Source organism: Bison bison, unplaced genomic scaffold (genome assembly GCF_000754665.1).
Source record: "Bison bison bison isolate TAMUID 2011002044 unplaced genomic scaffold, Bison_UMD1.0 scf7180017864364, whole genome shotgun sequence".
Classification (NCBI taxonomy): Eukaryota; Metazoa; Chordata; class Mammalia; order Artiodactyla; family Bovidae; genus Bison; species Bison bison.
Genome location: NW_011494936.1, coordinates 2,574,387 through 2,593,839, shown reverse-complemented (window position 1 = coordinate 2,593,839; position 19,453 = coordinate 2,574,387). Strand labels below are relative to the sequence as shown.

General features: G+C 42.6%; 1 protein-coding gene across 1 annotated transcript in view; it reads right to left on the bottom strand.

Moving 5' to 3' along the window:
- Nucleotides 1-19,453, bottom strand: part of NFE2L3 (nuclear factor, erythroid 2-like 3) — a 34,708-nt gene that overhangs the window by 6,673 nt on the left and 8,582 nt on the right. Inside the window, exon 2 of the mRNA XM_010855383.1 lies at nt 5,595-5,762. Coding sequence (XP_010853685.1) covers nt 5,595-5,762 — 168 coding nt within the window. The remainder of the gene's footprint in view (nt 1-5,594; nt 5,763-19,453) is intronic.

Here is a 19,453-nt window from a genome sequence, read left to right as displayed (position 1 = left end):
ACAATAACCCTGTGTACGAGACAGCAAAAGAGACACTGATGTATAGAACAGTCTTATGGACTCTGTGGGAGAGGGAGAGGGTGGGAAGATTTGGGAGAATGGCATTGAAACATGAAAAATATGTATGAAATGAGATGCCAGTCCAGGTTCGATGCACGATACTGGATGCTTGGGGCTAGTGCACTGGGACGACCCAGAGGGATGGTATGGGGAGGGAGGACGGAGGAGGGTTCAGGATGGGGAACACATGTATACCTGTGGTGGATTCATTTTGATATTTGGCAAAACTAATACAATTATGTAAAGTTTAAAAATAAAATTTTTAAAAAAAGTAATTTTCTTATTCTATCATTGTCTTTTCTTTTTAATGCAAAAGTTCATATTTGAGAGCTGTTTTCTATAGGAATGCCACATACAAAGTGTTTACCAACTCAGTTTTATATTTTTCTCTTCAAGGACCAGTTTTTCTATCACTTTCTACACCTTTTCTTGACTCAGGATTCCTGACTGTGATGGTAGTCTGAATCCACAACACTTGGTGGTCTGATTTCTAAAAGTTGGATGGACCGCTTCCTTGCTCTGCCTCCTAGCTCATGGCCAGAAGTGTCCTAGCTGTCATTTCCTAAACTAGAAGAGCCTTTAAACATTGAGCTTTAAAGCGGGGAACTCAGGTACCCACAGGCATGGACTTGTGATCTACTCAACCCCAGCCTCCATCATGGCATCTGATATCTTCAGCTTTTGTGCCTGATTTGAAGATAGTATCCATTATGCCTCATCCAGGAATTCTGTATCTGGTGTGTCTTTACATGTTAATAAATTCACATTCATGACTTGTGCTGTGTATAACTCCCACCCATAACTTTTTACTCAAGGGTTTTCTTTTTTGAAGATTCAGATCAGCTGGACTAATTTTGTGGTGGTGGTGTTCAGTCACTCAGTCGTGTCCGACCCGTTGCAACCGCCTCCCAGCCCGTCGCCAACTCCCAGAGTTTACTCAAACTCATATCCATTGAATCAATGATGTCATCCAACCAATTCATCCTCTGTTGTCTCCCTTCCCCGCCTTCACTCTTTCCCAGCATCAGGGTCTTTTTCCAATGAGTCAGTTCTTCGCATCAGGTGGCCAAAGTATTGGAGCTTCAGCATCAGTCCTTCCAATGAATATTCAGGATTGATTTCCTTTAGGATGGACTGGTTGGATCTCCTTGCAGTCCAAGGGACTCTCAAGACTCTTCTCCAACACCACAGTTCAAAAGCATCAACTTTTCAGCACTCAGCCTTCTTTATGGTCCAACTCGCACATCCATACATGACTACTGCAAAAAACCATAGCTTTGACTAGACCTTTGCTAGCAAAGTAATGTCTCTGCTTTAATACGTTGTCTAGGTTTGTTGTAGCTTTTCTTCCAAGGAGCAAGTGTCTTTTAATTTCATGATTTTGTGTATGTGGTACAAATGGGTTTGCCATGTTTTCAAGGTTTCTGTGTGTCTTTCTTTGGATGTTGTAAGACATATTTAAGATAAGCTGGTGGATAGTGTTTCTTGTTCTTTAATTGGAAATTATGCATCCTTAGTGGGCAGCAAACTTCTTCACCAATTGGTGAAGATTTTAAATGATATTTTAAATGATACTAAGAAAGATATTAAGAAATTTCAGAAACTTGATTCATTCGTCCTGGCCAACCATTGACCAAAATTTGCCTGATGGTCACAAGTGTGAGAACGGGTAACATCAGCACAAATCTATATTCATTCCCCCAAAAAACCCCTTAATTATGGGTAAATAACATTGTTTGCAGAAAAGAAAGCCTTAATATTTAGAACATGGAAATATGGGTATGAAGATCATTCTGTTTAAAGTGAATTATGGACTGACCCTTCAGGCTATTCAAAGATATATCTGTCTCATTAGATCTTTTTTACCTGTTTGTTCCTCTTCAGTGCCCATCGATGGAGGCTTGAGAAGCTAACCCCTTAAAACCAGCATTCTGGTTGATTCCGCAGGAGATGGGAAGATGGAAGGAAGAAGTGACGGGGTCCCTTAAACACTCATTATCTCACTATTACCACATTACCACCTCTTATGTCCACTCTCACTGAGCTGTATTTTTCCCCAGGTTCCTTTCTGCTCTGAGGGCGGTTTTGGGTTCAGGTAGTTGCTAGTCTATGGGGGTCTCCCTATTTCTTGGTATTGCCCTTAAGCCTGCCCTTAACTTCCATTACAAAGAAAATCCCCTCACTTCTCTTCAGAATCCCAAGAGCCTGTACCTTTTACTTGAGGGCCTAAACTGTGGACTATATGACTGCGGTCCTACATCTTCACATAAAAGTCCTCCTTCCTAATCAGTTCTGTTTTTGGCCAAGAATTCACTGCATTTTGAACAGAGATCACTAGGAATGTAAAAAAAAAATATGGACACATTTTCTACCTTTACATATACACAATGGAGTATTACTCAGCCATTAAAAAGAATACACTTGAATAAGTTCTAATGAGGTGGATGAAACTGGAGCCTATTATACAGAGTGAAGTAAGCCAGAAAGAAAAACACCAATACAGTATACTAATGCATATATTTGGAATTTAGAAAGATGGTAACAATAACCCTGTATATGAGACAGCAAAAGAGACACTGATGTATAGAACAGTCTTTTGGACTCTGTGGGAGAGGGAGAGGGTGGGATGATTTGGGAGAATGGCACTGAAACATGTATAATATCGTATATGAAACGAGTCGCCAGTCCAGGTTTGATGCACGATACTGGATGCTTGGGGCTGGTGCACTGGGATGACCCAGAGGGATGGTATGGGGAGGGAGGAGGGAGGGGGGTTCAGGATGGGGAACACGTGTATACCCGTGGCGGATGCATGTTGATGTATGACAAAACCAATACAATATTGTAAAGTTAAAAAATATGTATTGTTGCATTTTTTTTTTTTTTACTTTTTAAATTCAACTTGTCTTTAGTGAGAAAAATGTGTCTTCAGACCAATTAACCTGTATATATTTGTGTATTTTTCATTAATAGCAGTCTAGGCTTGCACTGCAGCTAGAAGGAAGTCACTGTTAATGAGTAAATTATGTCAGTCATCCTAAATATTCTCAAATGCCAGTGATTCCCTGTGGTCAGAGTAACTCCTTTCTGCTTCATCATTAGAAGTTCCTACAAGAAGTGTAATTTAAACACTGACACAAAATAGAAACATGGACCTACAAAAAAGGAGCTGAGTCTGATAATTAAGAACCAAGGCACAAATGCCACACTCTTAAGTGATTGTGTTTCTAGACAGTTTTGTCCAAACTGATGTCTGTCTGCAGTGAAATATTTCAAATTCTCCAAGGAAGCTCTCTACTTTATCTATCACTTCATTGTTATTTAATGAGTGCCTATTACCTAGCAGTGAGTGAGTTACTATAGGCAGTTCAAAAAAGGAGAAAATAAGGTCCTACTTTTCTGGGAAGCCTTGTGAAGGGGTATAATTGCAAAGACATACCCAGGAAAAAAATGAATCAACAGCATAAATCTATACACAAGGAAGTGGCAGTAAGACCAGTTTAAGGACATCTTTCACCTCAGAAAAGATGGTCTGTGAGGCACTCAGTAAAGTGGCTTGAAATGTCTCCTCCAAAACAGACATGGTTATTTCAGTACTCACTGGCACCGATGTGGCAATTCTCTGGCATTTGTGTGTGTGTGCGTGCGTGTTCACATAAGGAGCTGGTAAAGCCACATAGCAAGGTACACGAATTACAAAGGAACACAAGGCCTGGGGAAAATACCAGTGGGTAAAAGCAGAGGCAGCTGGGCATACCTCTGCAGGTTACAGTGAAATGCCAGGCTGCAGTGGGGTCTCATTTAACTAGCTCATAAAAGGGTTGAATAGCCTGAGGTAAAGTGAAAATGGAAAGGGGTTCCTTGGGGTGAACTCCACATCTTCTAAAGACTAGCAAAAAAGGATTCAAAGAGACCACTTAGAAACGGTGTGTTTAGGGAACAGAACAGATGAGCATCCAGAGCTTGCCTGAAAAATAATCCAAGAGGCATATTTCTAGATGCAAGCATGGGTTGCAGCTAGAGAAATGATTGACAAAGGAGGTGAGGTGCAGGTTTCCAGGACCAGCAGGTGCTTGAGAGGCCACTTGGAGGTGGAGGTGCATGTGTCCTTGAGAAGGACAGTGAGAGACTCCTAGCTGGAGGGGACTCGGAGGGGTCTCCAAAGAACCTGCAAAATGAAAGTGCCTAACCAACAGAAGTGGTTTTAAATACATTCTGCAGTCCAGGGAAACCAGTTTCAGACTGGCAACAGTAAAGGAACACCTTTTCTGAGCTCTTACCACCCATCACACCCTCAGCTTCAGAGAAGATGGCTGAACAAACAAGGGAGGAAGAACTGGGAAAAGCCAAGAAGCTGGCCACACACCCTTTTCCTCCCCGCCAGGCTTTGAGGTTGCAGCAGGGAGAGGAGTGGGAAAACTACAGACTTGCTGAGAATTTACACTGGTTCTGTCTACCAACTGTTGCACTGGGATGAGCAGAGAGGTTTTGGGTCTGATTATTTAGCATAGGGCCTGTCCTAGATTTCACCCAGCATGCAGGGAAGAACTAGTTCCCTAAAACAGGTTAGAACAGGCTGGAGGGGCAGGGGAGTGGTGAGTGAGCAGAGGGAGAACTGCTTTCAGGCTTCATTCTGTCAATCATGTTATGTTCAGGGTGATGTTAGAAAGTCAAGGCTACAGTGATGATGGGCTGCCTGAGAAGGGCCAAGGCATAGTACTCTACCCTCCATGGGTGTTCAAGGCACAGCCCCAAATTCCACCTGGGGCAGTGCAGGGCTGAGAGCCCTGTCAGGCAAGACCTGCAAGGGTGCCACCTGCCAGGGGAAGTACTAAGTGGTTAAATGTCTGTGGAATGCTCACCTGTCTGGACCACTGCTGAGTAGAACCCAGATTAGGTCCCATGTTAAAGAAGGAAGGAGTTCAGCCTGGCTCCTGGAGTTCACCTTTCTCCACTCTCTCCACTACTCATGAGTGTGGTAATTAGTTGCAAGGAGTCAATGAGGCTATCTGACTCCACCTAGGCCAAAGATGCAAAGTGGGCTCATGGATGCCCAGTGAGCATGGTGCACCAGGAGACTGAGCGAGGGTGTGAGCCCAAGTTCCAACCGGATTGAGAGTGATATCCCTGTAGGGTCCTCTCCTTTCCCAGACCTAGCCAACCTGTCTACTACTTCTGAAAGTGGCTGGTTTTGATTGAGGATTCCTGGGTTCAGGATGCCAGCCATCTCTGGCTGAGATGCCAGAGATGCCGGCATCCTGAACCCAGGAATCCTCAATCAAAACCACAACAAAACCTGCTAGCAGGTTTCTGGACGGGTGTGTGGGTTTAACCAGATATAATGGTCTATGGCTAATTCCTTTGTAAATAAAATAACCACATCCACAATTTTAAAAAATATGTATTTTCATATATCAAATTTACTTCTAGTAAGGCACACATATATAAAATCCATTCTCAACACAAATTGTCAAAAGACATAAAATCTACCTTAAAGCCAAAATAGTATGGTTGGAATATTCTGACATGCTTACCTCACTTCTAGATTCAGTGGTTTTTTCTGCCTCCCAGGCAGGCTTATCTGCTACTTTATTTTCATCTTCATTCTTCTGCTGTAGTGATTTTTCCTTCTGGGTTGATGATCTTTGCTCATTTTCTTCATGCTGGGGACTGTGACTCACACCTCTTAATACCTCATTCTCCTATAAAAAGGACCGACCCCAAAATGTGCTAAGTACAAATCCACATTTCATCAAGTAAGTAAAATCTTTAAAACTGTTTTATACTTACTGCTCAGTGATCAGGAAAACCCACAAGTCGAAAGCTAGGACTGACATTTCATTATTTTGGTATCAAAGAAACATTTTAATTCTGAAACAAAGGTCACTTTTGTGTCCTGTCCTTTTCAAAAACTCACTGTGAGACAGGCTGTTCTGATCTGGATAATGTAAATTATTTGCATTTATAAACCCCCTGACTTCAGGGAGGGTAAAGAGAGTTGACTTCATTTTATACATTTCTGTACTGTTTGAATGTTTTACCATAAACATGTATTTTTTTTACAATCAGAAAAAATGTAAATAAATTTTTATTTTGAAAAAAATTTAATGTAAAAGCTTAAACTAACATCTCCATTGATATTTTCAACTATGCTTATTTATACAGATGAGTCCTTCACCTTTAACTTAGGAGACAGATAATTAAAAGGAGACAGATAATTAAAAGGCTAGAGAATTCTTCTGAACATTCAAACAGTTGCCATTTAGCATATAATATATATTCTGATACTTCCAATTATATTAAAAATTCTCTGTATACTGTTTCCCCACTAAGCTCAATCGTGTCCAACTCTGAGTTGTGTTCCACTCCATGAACTACCGCCTGAGGGAATGTCGCCTACCAGGCTCCAGCAAGAATACTAGAGTGGGTTGCCATTTCCTTCTCCAGGGCATCTTCCAGACCCAGGGATCGAACCTGGGTCTCCCGCACTGCAAGCGGACACTTTACCATCTGAGCCACAGGGAAGCCCAACATAACATCAAGGCCTCTTAAATTCTTTCCAAGGATCTGTTTTTAATTTCTCTCTTCCAGCAACAAAACATACTGGACTAACTCAAGGACAGCATTACTGCCCCCTACTCTAAACCACAGGAATGTTAATCTTTAAAAAGAAAATAAAAGTCAAAGAAATGTAAATACACAGATGCTAAAACAAGGAGAGAAATCAAAGCAAGAGCAAAAGGAAAAGGAGGCTAATGTGCTGATGGCCCACTTGGTTTTACTTGCTTCTCTGTTCTCTGTACCAAATTCTTGACACTGTAGATGTTGGTCTTCTTACCTCAATGATCTCTTGTTCACATCCTCCATCACAAGTAGCTCATGTGCTCGAAGACATTGCTTCTGCTACCCTATCCTCTTTTCTGTGTCAACAATACTTCCTTGTCTATTGGATAATTCCCATCAGCCTTCCAATACACAGTAACTAACACCTATATCCGTTGAATCATTGAAAAAGAGAGTTCCAGAAAAAAAATCTACTTCTGCTTTATTGACTGTGCCAAAGCCTTTCACTGCGTGGATCACAACAAACTTTGGAAAATTCTGAAAGAGATGGGAATACCAGACCACCTGAACTGCCTCTTGAGAAATCTGTATGCAGGTCAGGAAGCAACAGTTAGAATGGGACATGGAACAGCAGACTGGTTCCAAATAGGGAAAGGAGTACATCAAGGCTATATATTGTTACCCTGTTTATTTAACTTATATGCAGAGTACATCATGAGAAATGCTGGGCTGGAAAAAGCACAAGCTGGAATCAAGATTGCCGGGAGAAATATCAATAACCTCAGATACACAGATGACACCACCCTTATGGCAGAAAGTGAAAAAGAACTAAAGAGCCTCTTGATGAAAGTGAAAGAGGAGAGTGAAAAAGCTGGTTTAACACTCAACATTCAGAAAACTAAGATCATGGCATCTGGTCCCATAACTTCATGGGAAATAGATGGGGAAACAGTGTCAGACTTATTTTTTGGGGCTCCCAAATCACTGCAGATGGTGACTGCTGCCATAAATTAAAAGATGCATATTCCTTGGAAGGAAAGTTGTGCCCAACCTAGATAGCATATTAAAAAGCAGAGACATTGCTTTACCAACAAAGGTCCATCTAGTCAAAGCTATGGTTTTTCCAGTAGTCATGTATGGATGTGAGAGTTGGACTATGAGGAAGGCTGAGCGCCAAAGAATTGATGCTTTTGAACTGTGGTGTTGGAGAACACTTGAGAGTGAGAGTCCCTTGGACTCCAAGGAGATCCAACCAGTCCATCCTAAAGGAAATCAGTCCTGAATATTCATTGGAGGGACTGATGCTGAAGCTGAAACTCCAATACTTTGGTCACCTGATGTGAAGAACTGACTCATTTGAAAAGACCCTGATGCTGGGAAAGACTGAAGGCAGGAGGAGAAGGGGACAACAGAGGATAAGATGGTTGGATGGCATCACTGACTCAATGGACATGAGTTTGAGTAAACGCTGGGAGTTGGCGATGGGCTGGGAGGCCTGGTGTGCTGCAGTCCATGGGCTTGCAAAGAGTTGGACACGACTGAGCGACTGAATTGAACATGTTATTTTATTTGTTTATTGTCTAATCTGTCCCACTAGAATGCAAGTTTCCTGAGGGCAGGGACTCTGCTTGATTCCTGCTGTATACCCTCTGCCTACACCACAGCCTGGCACACAGCAGACCCTTAATAATAGTTGCTGAACAGATGAACTCCTAGATACAACATCCTAAGAGTTTGTATGCAATTTCTGATGAGTGAGATTCCATAGTCTTGCTCTTTTCTGCAACTGAAACTCTGATTCCCATCTAAATTCAGGGAAGAAGGGAAAAGATAAGACTCGTCATCACTCTTTTAACCTCAATCTTTTGCCAAGAGAAGGTTTCTTTTGTTAAGCCTTCAGTTCAGTTCAGTTGCTCAGTCGTGTCCGACTCTTTGTGACCCCATGAATCACAGCATGCCAGGCCTCCCTGTCCATCACCAACTCCCGGAGTTTACCCAAACCCACGTCCATTGAGTCGGTGATGCCATCCAGCCATCTCATCCTCTGTCATCCTCTTCTCCTCCTGCCCCCAATCCCTCCCAGCATCAGAGTCTTTTCTAATGAGTCAACTCTTCACATGAGGTGGCCAAAGTACTGGAGTTTCAGCTTTAGCATCAGTCCTTCCAAAGAACACCCAGGACTGATCTCCTTTAGAATGGACTGGTTGGATCTCCTTGCAGTCCAAGGGACTCTCAAGAGTCTTCTCCAACACCACAGTTCAAAAGCATCAATTCTTCGGTGCTCAGCTTTCTTCACAGTCCAACTCTCACATCCATACATGACTACTGGAAAAACCATAGCGTTGGCTAGACGGACCTTTGTTGGCAAAGTAATGTCTCTGCTTTTTAATATACTCTCTAGGTTGGTCATAACTTTAAGAGAATCTAATTCAAAATTCTAAATTCCTGAGGCAGTTAACTTTGTTTACAAATAAATTTGCTGCTGGTGGGCATAGAAGCTTCTAACCTCTAAATCACAAGATCTATTTTAGAACCATGAAGCAAGGTCTCCTTAGTCTGTAATATCAGAATTAATACAACACATGTAGAGAGACACATAAACTTGCAAACATGAGAATGTTATCTATAACAATACATAAATAAACAATAACAGAGGAAACCAGTGGCTAACACCTAACTAGATCAAGCCCATAAGGAAACTTTCAAAGTGTTTAAGAGTTTGGTAACAAAAGTCTGTAAGATGGCCTGCCTTAAAACTCGGGAGAAGAATGGAAGATAGAGAAATTCTGTATGACCACAAATCACATGGCAAGAAGCAGAAAATAGGTTAAAAATCCTATTATATCATATAATAATGGATCATAACTCAATAAATGTGTTAAATAAAAGGACCAACGAGTTCATTTCAGTATAAACAAGTAAATGAGGAAAAAGGGAAATATCTCCCTTACAGTAAAATGGAACTAATAAATATAGAAGAATGATGGAGTTAGAAAATCATGAATGAATACTGAAACTAGGGAATAAAAACTTGATGAAAAATAAAAATATTTAAGTAGCCTCAAAGTATCACCCCAGATTACTTTTTAATTACAAAGAGAAAACTAATAACCCTTCAGGAGAAACCTGGCAAACTCCATCTAAACCAAGTGGTCAAGTGTTACCCAGCAGCCCGGATGGGGTCACGGGGGTTGGGGGAAGAATGTGTACGTGTATGGCTGAGTGCCTTTGCTGTTCATCTGAAACTATCACAACATTGTTAACTGGCTGCACCCCAACACAAAATAAGTTCAAAAGAAAAATAAACTAGCAATCAAATCTATCATCACAATATGGCAATAAAGCAAGATGCCTCCTCACACAATATGAAGGATACAATACCATTTCTGTGGTGTTCATAATCTCAGTGTAATGAGGAAACATCAGACAAATCAAAATTGGGAGCCACTTTACAAAATAAAGATATTCTTCCAAAATCTAAAGGTCAGGAACTGAAAGAACTTTTCCATATTAAAGGTGATTTAAGAGATTTGACAAGTAAATGCAACATGTGCTCCTGGGTTAGATGCAGACCCAGGAGAAAAAGTAGTTACATAGGATATTACTGGGGCAATAGATAAAATTTGAGTATGGACAATAGATTATAGTCTTAGATTCAGGTTAAATTTTCCTGATTCTGTTTAACTGGTTATAGATCATACTAGGAAGTACTATACGTAATGGCTGCAATTCATTCTTAGGTGTTTCAGAATGAAAGAACTGTATGTGTATATAGATATAATTATAAACAGGTAACTCAAATGGGGCCAAATGTAAACAACAGGCAAATCTGAGTAAAGGATATATACTATTCTCACAACTTTTTTTAAAGTTTGAAATTATATCTAACTAAAGTTATCCCCTAAAATTCCTATATGGCAAACTCATTTTGTCCAAGGCAACTACAGAAGGTAGTCTCAAAAAACTATTCTTCCATTATAATTCCTGTTAATTTCTATTTTTCCCCCCAAAGTGTATACAGTCATGTCCATTGCTTTACTAATTATTTTTCACCTCTTCCTTCTCACGATTTAAATTTATTTCATTTTCTTGTCTAATTGCTTTGCTCATGCTTTCAGAATACTGCTCAATAATAATAATGACATCTGATGTAAAAGAAAACACTGTGTCGTCCCTCCATTCTCAATGGTCTGCTACTTCACTTCTGGCAACAGATGTGTGGGCTGTTCATACACCTAGCAGTTCTGGGACACCACCTGCATGTTCTATAACTTAATTCAGTTTTGACACTATCTACCTAGAGGCAGCATCAGATCCCACAGGTTAAAGGCTCAGTCTCAAAACTGCTCTCTCTCCCTCCAGAGGTCAGTTCCAAATCCAGGTGGTTACCTTGCTTCCCGCCAAGTGCCTATAAATTAAAGGTCCCCATAACCCTCCTCCTCCTCTGGTGTGATTAGTTTGATAGAGTGGCTCACAGATCTCAGGAAAACATTTTACTCACTAGATTACTATTTTATTACAAAAGGACACAACTCAGAAACAAACAGATGCCTAAAAGCAAGGACTGTGGAAAGGTCACAAGCTGCCATGCTCTGCACCACTCTCCCAGCACCTCCATGTGATCACCAACCTGGAAGATCTCCAAAGTCCTCCTTCTGGCTTTTTATGGAGGTATCACTACACAAGCATGGTTGAGCGATCATTGGCTGTTAGTGACTAAACTCAATCTACAGCACCCTCCCTTCCCCAGAGGTGTGGGTGGGTGGGTGGAAGGGTTTAAAGTTCTAATCCTCTCATCATGTGGTTGGTTCCCCTGGCAACCAGCTCCCATCTTTAGGGGGCTCTCCCAAAGCTACCTCATCAACAGAATGAAGGGACTTCCCTGGTGGTCCAGTGGCTAATACTCCACAATCCCAATGCAAGGGGCTCAGGTTCAATCTATGGTCAGGGAACTAGACCCCACATGCTGCAATTAAGACATGACACAGCCAAATAAATATTAAAAAACAAAAAACAACCCCGTAAGTCAGGTGTGGTTAGAAGGGGCATGTTATAAATAAGAAAAACTTCCTTTCACCTTCAGGGCTTCGGAACTATTTCAGGAACTGAGGACTGAGAGACCAAATATTATAACAAAAGATGCTCCCATCGCTCTCATGCTTAGGAAATTCCAAGGTCTTTGGGAGCTCTGCCACATAGGGGTGGGGGTGGGGGCAGATGAGGACTAAACACGTATTACATCACATTATCACACCTGCCATTCTTATTTTTTACTCATAATGTTCCATCAATAAGGATATCATGCAGCTTTCCTTATTCATTCACTCATTCAATCAATACATATTAAATCCCAAATAGTATACTGGATGCTGGGGATACAATAGTGAAAAAAAGTCTAGACTGCCTCTTCACAGCTTAGATTTGAAGGGAGAGGAAGCCCAAAATACAAGTGAACTAAGAAAATTACTGCAAGTTATGGCAAGTGAAAGAGAAGAAGGGGGGACCCACCTTTAGAAAGACTGGTTAGGGAAGACCTCTCAAGGGAGTGATATTTTAGCAAAGATCTAAAAACAGAAAGAGCTGTGTACAGAGGAGAGCAACCAATACATTCCTGTCACCACAATGGATTTGATTAGTTTCTTAATGATGGATATTTGTCTCCAATCATTTCTTAAAAAAGAATTAAAATGTCCTTATGCATACTTCTTTGCACACATGTGTTAAGTAAAATAAATTCCTAGAATGTATGCTCAGTTCAGTTCAGTCACTCAGTCGTGTCTGACTCTTTGCGACCCCATGAATCGCAGCACGCCAGGCCTCCCTGTCCATCACCAACTCCCGGAGTTCACCCAGACTCACGTCCATCGAGTCACTGATGCCATCTAGCCATCTCATCCTCTGTCGTCCCCTTTTCCTCCTGCCCCCAATCCCTCCCAGCATCAGAGTCTTTTCCAATGAGTCAACTCTTCGCATGAGGTGGCCAAAGTACTGGAGTTTCAGCTTTAGCATCAGTCCTTCCAAAGAACACCCAGGACTGATCTCCTTTAGAATGGACTGGTTGGATCTCCTTGCAGTCCAAGGGACTCTCAAGAGTCTTCTCCAACACCACAGTTCAAAAGCATCAATTCTTCGGCACTCAGCTTTCTTCACAGTCCAACTCTCACATCCATACATGACTACTGGAAAAACTATAGCCCTGACTAGACAGACCTTTGTTGGCAAAGTAATGTCTCTGCTTTTGAATATGGTATCTAGGTTGGTCATAACTTTCCTTCCAAGGAGTAAGTGTCTTTTAATTTCTTGGCTGCAATCACCATCTGCAATGATTTTGGAGCCCCAAAAAATAAAGTCTGACACTGTTTCCACTGTTTCCCCATCTATTTCCCTAGGTCAACACATACATGCATTTTTTTATTTGATGGATTCTACCCAATGGCCTCTGAAAATGTTTGTGGTAATTAACTTACACTCCTACCAGTAAACGTGCCAATGTGATAGATGAAAACTGGCATCTCGCTGTAGTTTTAATTTCTACTTCTCTTATTATGAGTGAAGTTGAACATCTTTCACAAGTTTAAAAGCATTTGTATTTCCTTTTCTGTGAACTCTGTGTGGTCTCTGTCCATTTTTCTCTGGGGTCTTTTCTACTGGGTTTTCTACTGGGGTCTACTACAGTAGTAGCATTTTTACTCACCTTCTCCCATTCAGTCTCCGATCAATGTATGTATGAAACAAGTGGCGACTATGAAGACAGTAAGGGAAGAGTCCTAGCCAGGAGTAGGGGAGAGACTAGAGACATGACAGAAAGCCTGAGTTCTCCTAAGGATGGAAGCATGCGCAGCAAAAGGGCCAAGACAGGAAAAGTTACAGTTAGAGTAGGAATCTGAGCTACAGTTATTTCTTCTTCCTCTGCAACTACAGAGAAAATCCAAGCATGGAAGTGGGGAGACCAGTTAGGAGGTTACTACAGTAATTAATTGACAGTAGGTAACAGTCTTCCCAGATGGCCTAGTGGTAAAGAATCTGCTGGCCAGTGCAGGAGACATAAGTGACCAGGGTTCAATCCCTGGGTTGGGAAGATTCCCTGGAGGAAGGCATGGCAACCCACTCCGGTATTCTTTCCTGGACAATCCCATGGTCAGAGGAGCCTGGCGGGCTATAGTCCATGGGGTTGCACAGAGTCGGACATGACTGAAGTGACTTTAGTGCGCACGCGTGCACACACACATGCACACAGAAATAAGAGTCTGGAAAAAGGTGGTGGTGACAGAGAAGCGGAAGAATCCATGATACGCTGTGTAAAATGAGACAGGGCTTGTTGATGGACTGGAAATGGGAGATCAAGGAAAGGGAAGAAAATTTAGAATGACTCCTAGATTTCTGACTTGAATAAAGATGGTGGATAGTTACAAACAGAACCATTAAAAAGGGAAACTGAGGGGTCTTCCATTTTGGAAATGTCAAGTTTGAGACGTAAAAAGTCAAGCAGAAATATCTATTACATTACTGAGATGAGAATCTGGAATTTAGAGCAAAGGTCTGAACTGAAAGTAAAAACTGGGAACACATCAACATAAACACACACACAGGAACTAACGAGATTCCAACAAGCGAGCACAAAGCTAGAAGGGGCTCAGGACAGGGTCCTGCAGAACTGAAACACTCAGAGGTCAAGCAGAAAAGCTGGTGAGAAAAGACTGAAGACAAGAAATGAGTTGCAGGGGAAGACAGAATAGCAGTGTCTCAGAATCCAAAACTGTTTCAATAAGAATGGAGTGGTTGATTGTGTTGAATGCTGCTTGGAGGTTGCGCACAGTAAGGACAGAAAAGTATCCAATGGATTTGGCAATAAGAAAGCAGTGTGTGGGTGGCCTTCGAAAAACTTAGGGTAGAAGCCCAGTGATACGGTGTTGAAGAGTAAATGGGAGATAACAAATTGGGAACAGTATACAGACCATTCTTTCAAGAATTTTGGCTATGAAGTGACTGGGGAAGTGGGTCAGAGCAATATTTTAAAGATGAGATGCTGGAATATGTTTGTACGGCAATGACTGAGGAGAAAGGATAACATTCAGAAAGCTATAGATAAAGACTCCAAAGGACAAATGGCAGGACTGAGTTTGAAAGAAAGAAAAATAAAGCCTTCATTTCAGGATAAGGAGTAGAAAGTGGATACAAGACTGTATCTGAGGATTTGGTAGTATGAAGCTCTATCCTTATTTTTGAAGGGCATTTTTAAAAGTAGAAATGGATATTGAATACTTAGGTGTTTCAAAAATATCCACAAATTATATATAACACTCTTTCCTTCTTCTTCAAGAAGATTAACCCCCCTACTGAGTTGGGGCCAAACTTAATGAGTTGTTTTTAACAAAAGGAGTATTATTATGTGGGCGTAAAGGTTCAGCCCCGTGGCTTCCTCTTTGCTCTCCCTCGGATCACTCGTACTGGTGAAAGCGAGCACTCACGTTGCAAGGACATTCAAGCTTTCTACAGAGAGGCCTTGGCCTTTCCAACTCTACGTGGAGTAGAGTTGCGGCCTCCTGACCACAGCTGTCAGTGGTCCACCTTGGAACTGGATTTCTCAGCTCCAGTTCAGCCTTCAGATAAATGCACTCCAATCACCATCTTCACTACAACCTCTTGAAACCAGGAAAGGAGAACCACCCAGCTAAGCCACTCCAGAATTTCTAGCTCACATAATAAATAGGATAATAAATGTGGTATTAAGTCATTAAGTTTTGGAATAATCTCCTCTGCAGCAATAGATAACTAATACATCCATTTTAAAAAATGCTTTATGCACCTATATTTCTGTATGACTTGCTAACATTTTATTTAATGTTTTGCAGGAATATGCATAAAAGTAATTCCTGGATTCTTTCTCTTTTTTTTTTTTTGTATCATTGTCATGCTAGTTTTGAAGAAAAAAGAATTGGGAAGCTTTATGGAACATCAGAACTCCTCACTGGAAAGTTTGAAAGAATTCTCCTTGACCTGGGAGCAAAGAGCCTCCAGCTGGGCCTTTACAGAATGCCTCGCCTACCTAGGGCCCCCTCACCTAAGGTGACACTGTTCCTGGGGCACCTACATCTCAGGACTGAACAGAGAGAGCACAAAGGCCTGGCCACCTCACCCATCGTGGGACAACTGTGAAGGGTCACTTAAGCCCCAGAGCTCCTGGCACTGCCCTGCTCCAGTTTAACTCCTACTTTTGTCCAAATTTGCTTTCTTGTATTCCCTTCCACAGCTGTAATTGGAAATGTACTCCCTTAGAAACATCCTGCCCACTCAACTTGGGCTCAGAGAGAGTCCTCTTCCCAGGGACCGATTTGTGACAGTTAAGCAATTCTATCTTGGGGTGGGGTGGGGTGGAGACACCAGGAACACAAGACGAGGAGAGGGAGGTCCAATATTATTTCTATTTAGAAAGTGAAAAAGGGCTATTGCACTTGTATACTCTGCACAGTCTACAAGGTCCCATAAAAGCCTCCTGGCTAGGAAGACTCATGTCCAAAAACAGCTGAGTAAGAGAGGCCACTCCTAATCCTACCAGCTGTGACCTTGGGCCACTCTGACTCTCAGTCTCCTTGTCTGTGACATGAAGGGTAACAGTTCTAATTCATATTTTAAGGAAGTGGTTGAGGAAAAGCACTTTATACATTTTAAGATCCTATGCAAACATTAATCAGTACTTTCTACTGCTTTTTGATTCTGAAGAGTTGTAATTAATGACTAACTTCTGACAACTCAATTAGAACCCCAAGAGAAAGCGACCCCAGCCCCTAGTAGCCAGTAATTACTATCTCTTTGCTTTCTTCTTTTCCTGTTTTCCTCAACTCAATGACAAGGAGCTGAAAGAGACAGTACAAGTGTTTTACAAGCACTGTTGTATATACTGGTGATTCATGGTCCATGCTCTTAAAAGAATGGGTAAGCAAAACCCATCATTAAGTTACTTTTTATTTGTGTGTAGGTAGGTGATTTTTACTCTCAGGCTGGGACTCAATTTAAAAAAAAAAAAAGAAGAAAGTTTCCATGCTCACCACAGGAAGCCATCGTAAACTTGTGAGCTGGGGTGCTCACCACCACCCAGGGACTTGCACTGAACTGGCAGCTGGTGAAAGGCAGGCCCTCCCGCCACAGCCCTGACTGCTGGGAGCCTAGCCACCCCATCCTCTGCATGGATCCAGACCTTCTCAGTTTGGGCCCCTTAGTTAAAACTGGGTTCTTCTGTCTCAAAAATCCCATGGCCTGTAGGTTTCTCCTATGACATGCCTTCTATTCTATGTAAAATTACAATTATATGGGTCTTTTCTTTCCTACTGGGCTGTAAATAATTTTTTTAAATGTTTATTTTATACTCGAGTTTAGTTGATTAACAATGTTGTCTTAGTTTCAGGTGGCAGTAAGACATACACATGTATCTCCCTGGGTCGGGAAGATGCCCTGAAGAAGGGCATGACAACCCACTCCAGTATTCTTGCCTCGAGAATCCGATGGACAGAAAGCCTGGAGGGCTACACAGTCTGGAGGGTTGCAGAGGGTTAGACATGACTGAGCAACTAACACTTTCCCTTTTTCTATACATGTATCTATTCATTCTCAGATTCTTTTCCCATTTAGGTTATTACAGAATATTGAGCAACTAAACAACGTCCTTGTGCTATATACGGTAGGTCCTTGTTGGTTATCTGTTTCAACTACAGCAGTGTGAACGTATCAATCCCCATTCCTAACCACCCCTCTCCCACATCCTTCCCTGCTGGTACCGAGGGCTGTATCCTTCTGACACCTGTCCTCCAGCTGTTAACTCATCTTTGCCACCACAGATGAGTTAGGGAGCAGAGCTGAGCCTCAAAGGAAGGTTTTCAGAGACAACGAAGGATAGTGGAGAGGGGAGAAAGAAGCAAAGCTGGACTCTTCTCTTTGCTGAGTCTTAGAAGTTCTGGTATCTGGCAGCATGATTTCTGACTCGGTACTTACTATCCTGTGCTGAGACCGGAAGAGGACGATGGAGAGTTCGACGCTGAAAACACTCTTTGTGAACAGTTCCGGCTGGCTTCACTGGCTAGGCCTTTCATTTAGTGATCTGGGGGAGGAGAGACTAAGACCTGGTGTGACCTTCAGGGTTGGAAGAACCTTCAGAGACAAAGAACTGTGTGGGGCCTACGAGAAGGATGATATCAGAGGGAGAGGGATGAAGGCCAGAGAATTCTGAGGCCCTGGCTCTAGGCTGGAGGCAAGCTGGAGTCATCAGGTCTAGAGAGAAACGAGGAGCCAGATAAAGAGAGACTGTGTCCTGTCTAGCCTGGGTGGTTTGCTGCAGCAGTTTATAATAATTATAGCTCACACTGATTGAGCACTCACTCTGGGCCAGGCACCACAATCATGATCTCACTGAAGTTGCCTGGCATCCCAGGTACTGCTCTTTTCTCCTCTTACAAAGGGGGAAACTGAGGCACAGGGAGGTTAAGCAACTTGCTGTTGAGTCACTGACCTGGTAAGTGACTTAACAGGGTGTGGCTGCAGGCGTTTTTACTTGACAGCCTGCTCATGGACACTGTCCTGGTTCTTATTTGCCCCCCCAGGTCCCCATGTGTTCCCCCAGAAACTGAGCCCTGCACACTCTGGGGCTCCCAGCAGGATTCACTGGTGGGAGGGTACAGGAGGAGGCTGGAGAGGGTGATGGGGGAAACAGGAGAGGCCTGGACATTTCTCCCCCTACCCGGGGCTCCGCCTTTCACTGGTAGTCATTGGGTGTCCCAACACCCCTGTCTGCTGCTGTGAGAAGTCATTCGCTGAAGGCTCTTCATTTTCTCTTCTGTAGGACGAAGGGTGCCTTCTTCCTACCGGAAAGCCAACTGCACCACCACCCACGATGGTTCCCACTTGTTTCAAACAGATAAGAACTGCAGACATGGGAAGAGTTCGCTCCGTACGAATAAAGCAAGTCCGTCTCTGAATATCAAGCAGAACAGCTGGCTACAGCGCATGGTACTGATCTTATTTGGATTGCAAGTCCAACAAACCAACTGTGAAAAAATTTATCATGACATAACTGGGGTTGAATACGAACTAGACCTTCAGTGGTAACAAATTTTTGCTGATTTTTTTTTAGGTGTGGTCTTGGCATTGTGTTGATGTTTAGAAGGGTCCTTTAGGGATATATACCCTAAAATATTTATAGAAGATTTTCTGAGTTGATGAACGTAGTGGGAAGAACAGGAAAGGAACAAATCCAGGCTTTTTTCTCCTCTTGACTAAGTCTCTGCAAAGAGCTGGCACAAGAATCACAAGAAATGATGTCTGGAATTTGTTTCAAACTAATGGGGGGAGGGACATGGGGAGTGACAGATGAGCCAAGACTGGCCCTGCGCTGGTGATTGTTATGCTGGTGACAGGGATGGGGGACAGGACTCCATTATCCAATCTCCATTCTCTCCATTTGCTATTATGTGCTGGAAACTGCTCACCCTAAAATGTGCTATAGACTAAACTCACTTCTGAAGGCTCCTAGAGGAAGCAGCTAAAAAAATTGGCAAGCATCCTCCACGAGGCTGAAACTAAGCCATTCAGTGTGACAGCCCACCAGGAGAAGCTGGGTATGAAGACAGCCAGTGTTTCCAAACAGGAGACTCAACACCTGGGACACAAGGGCAGGCTGAACTCCAACCTGCAGGCTTTGATTTTAAAAGGAGCTGCTTCTCCCACAAGTAATCCCCAGGTGTAGGCTGAGAGCCTGGGAGAGGGGAGGGCAGAGGGGAGTGGGAGAGGGGGAGCAGAGGGACCAGGAGAGGGCAGGGCAGAGCAGAGGGGAGGGGGGGAG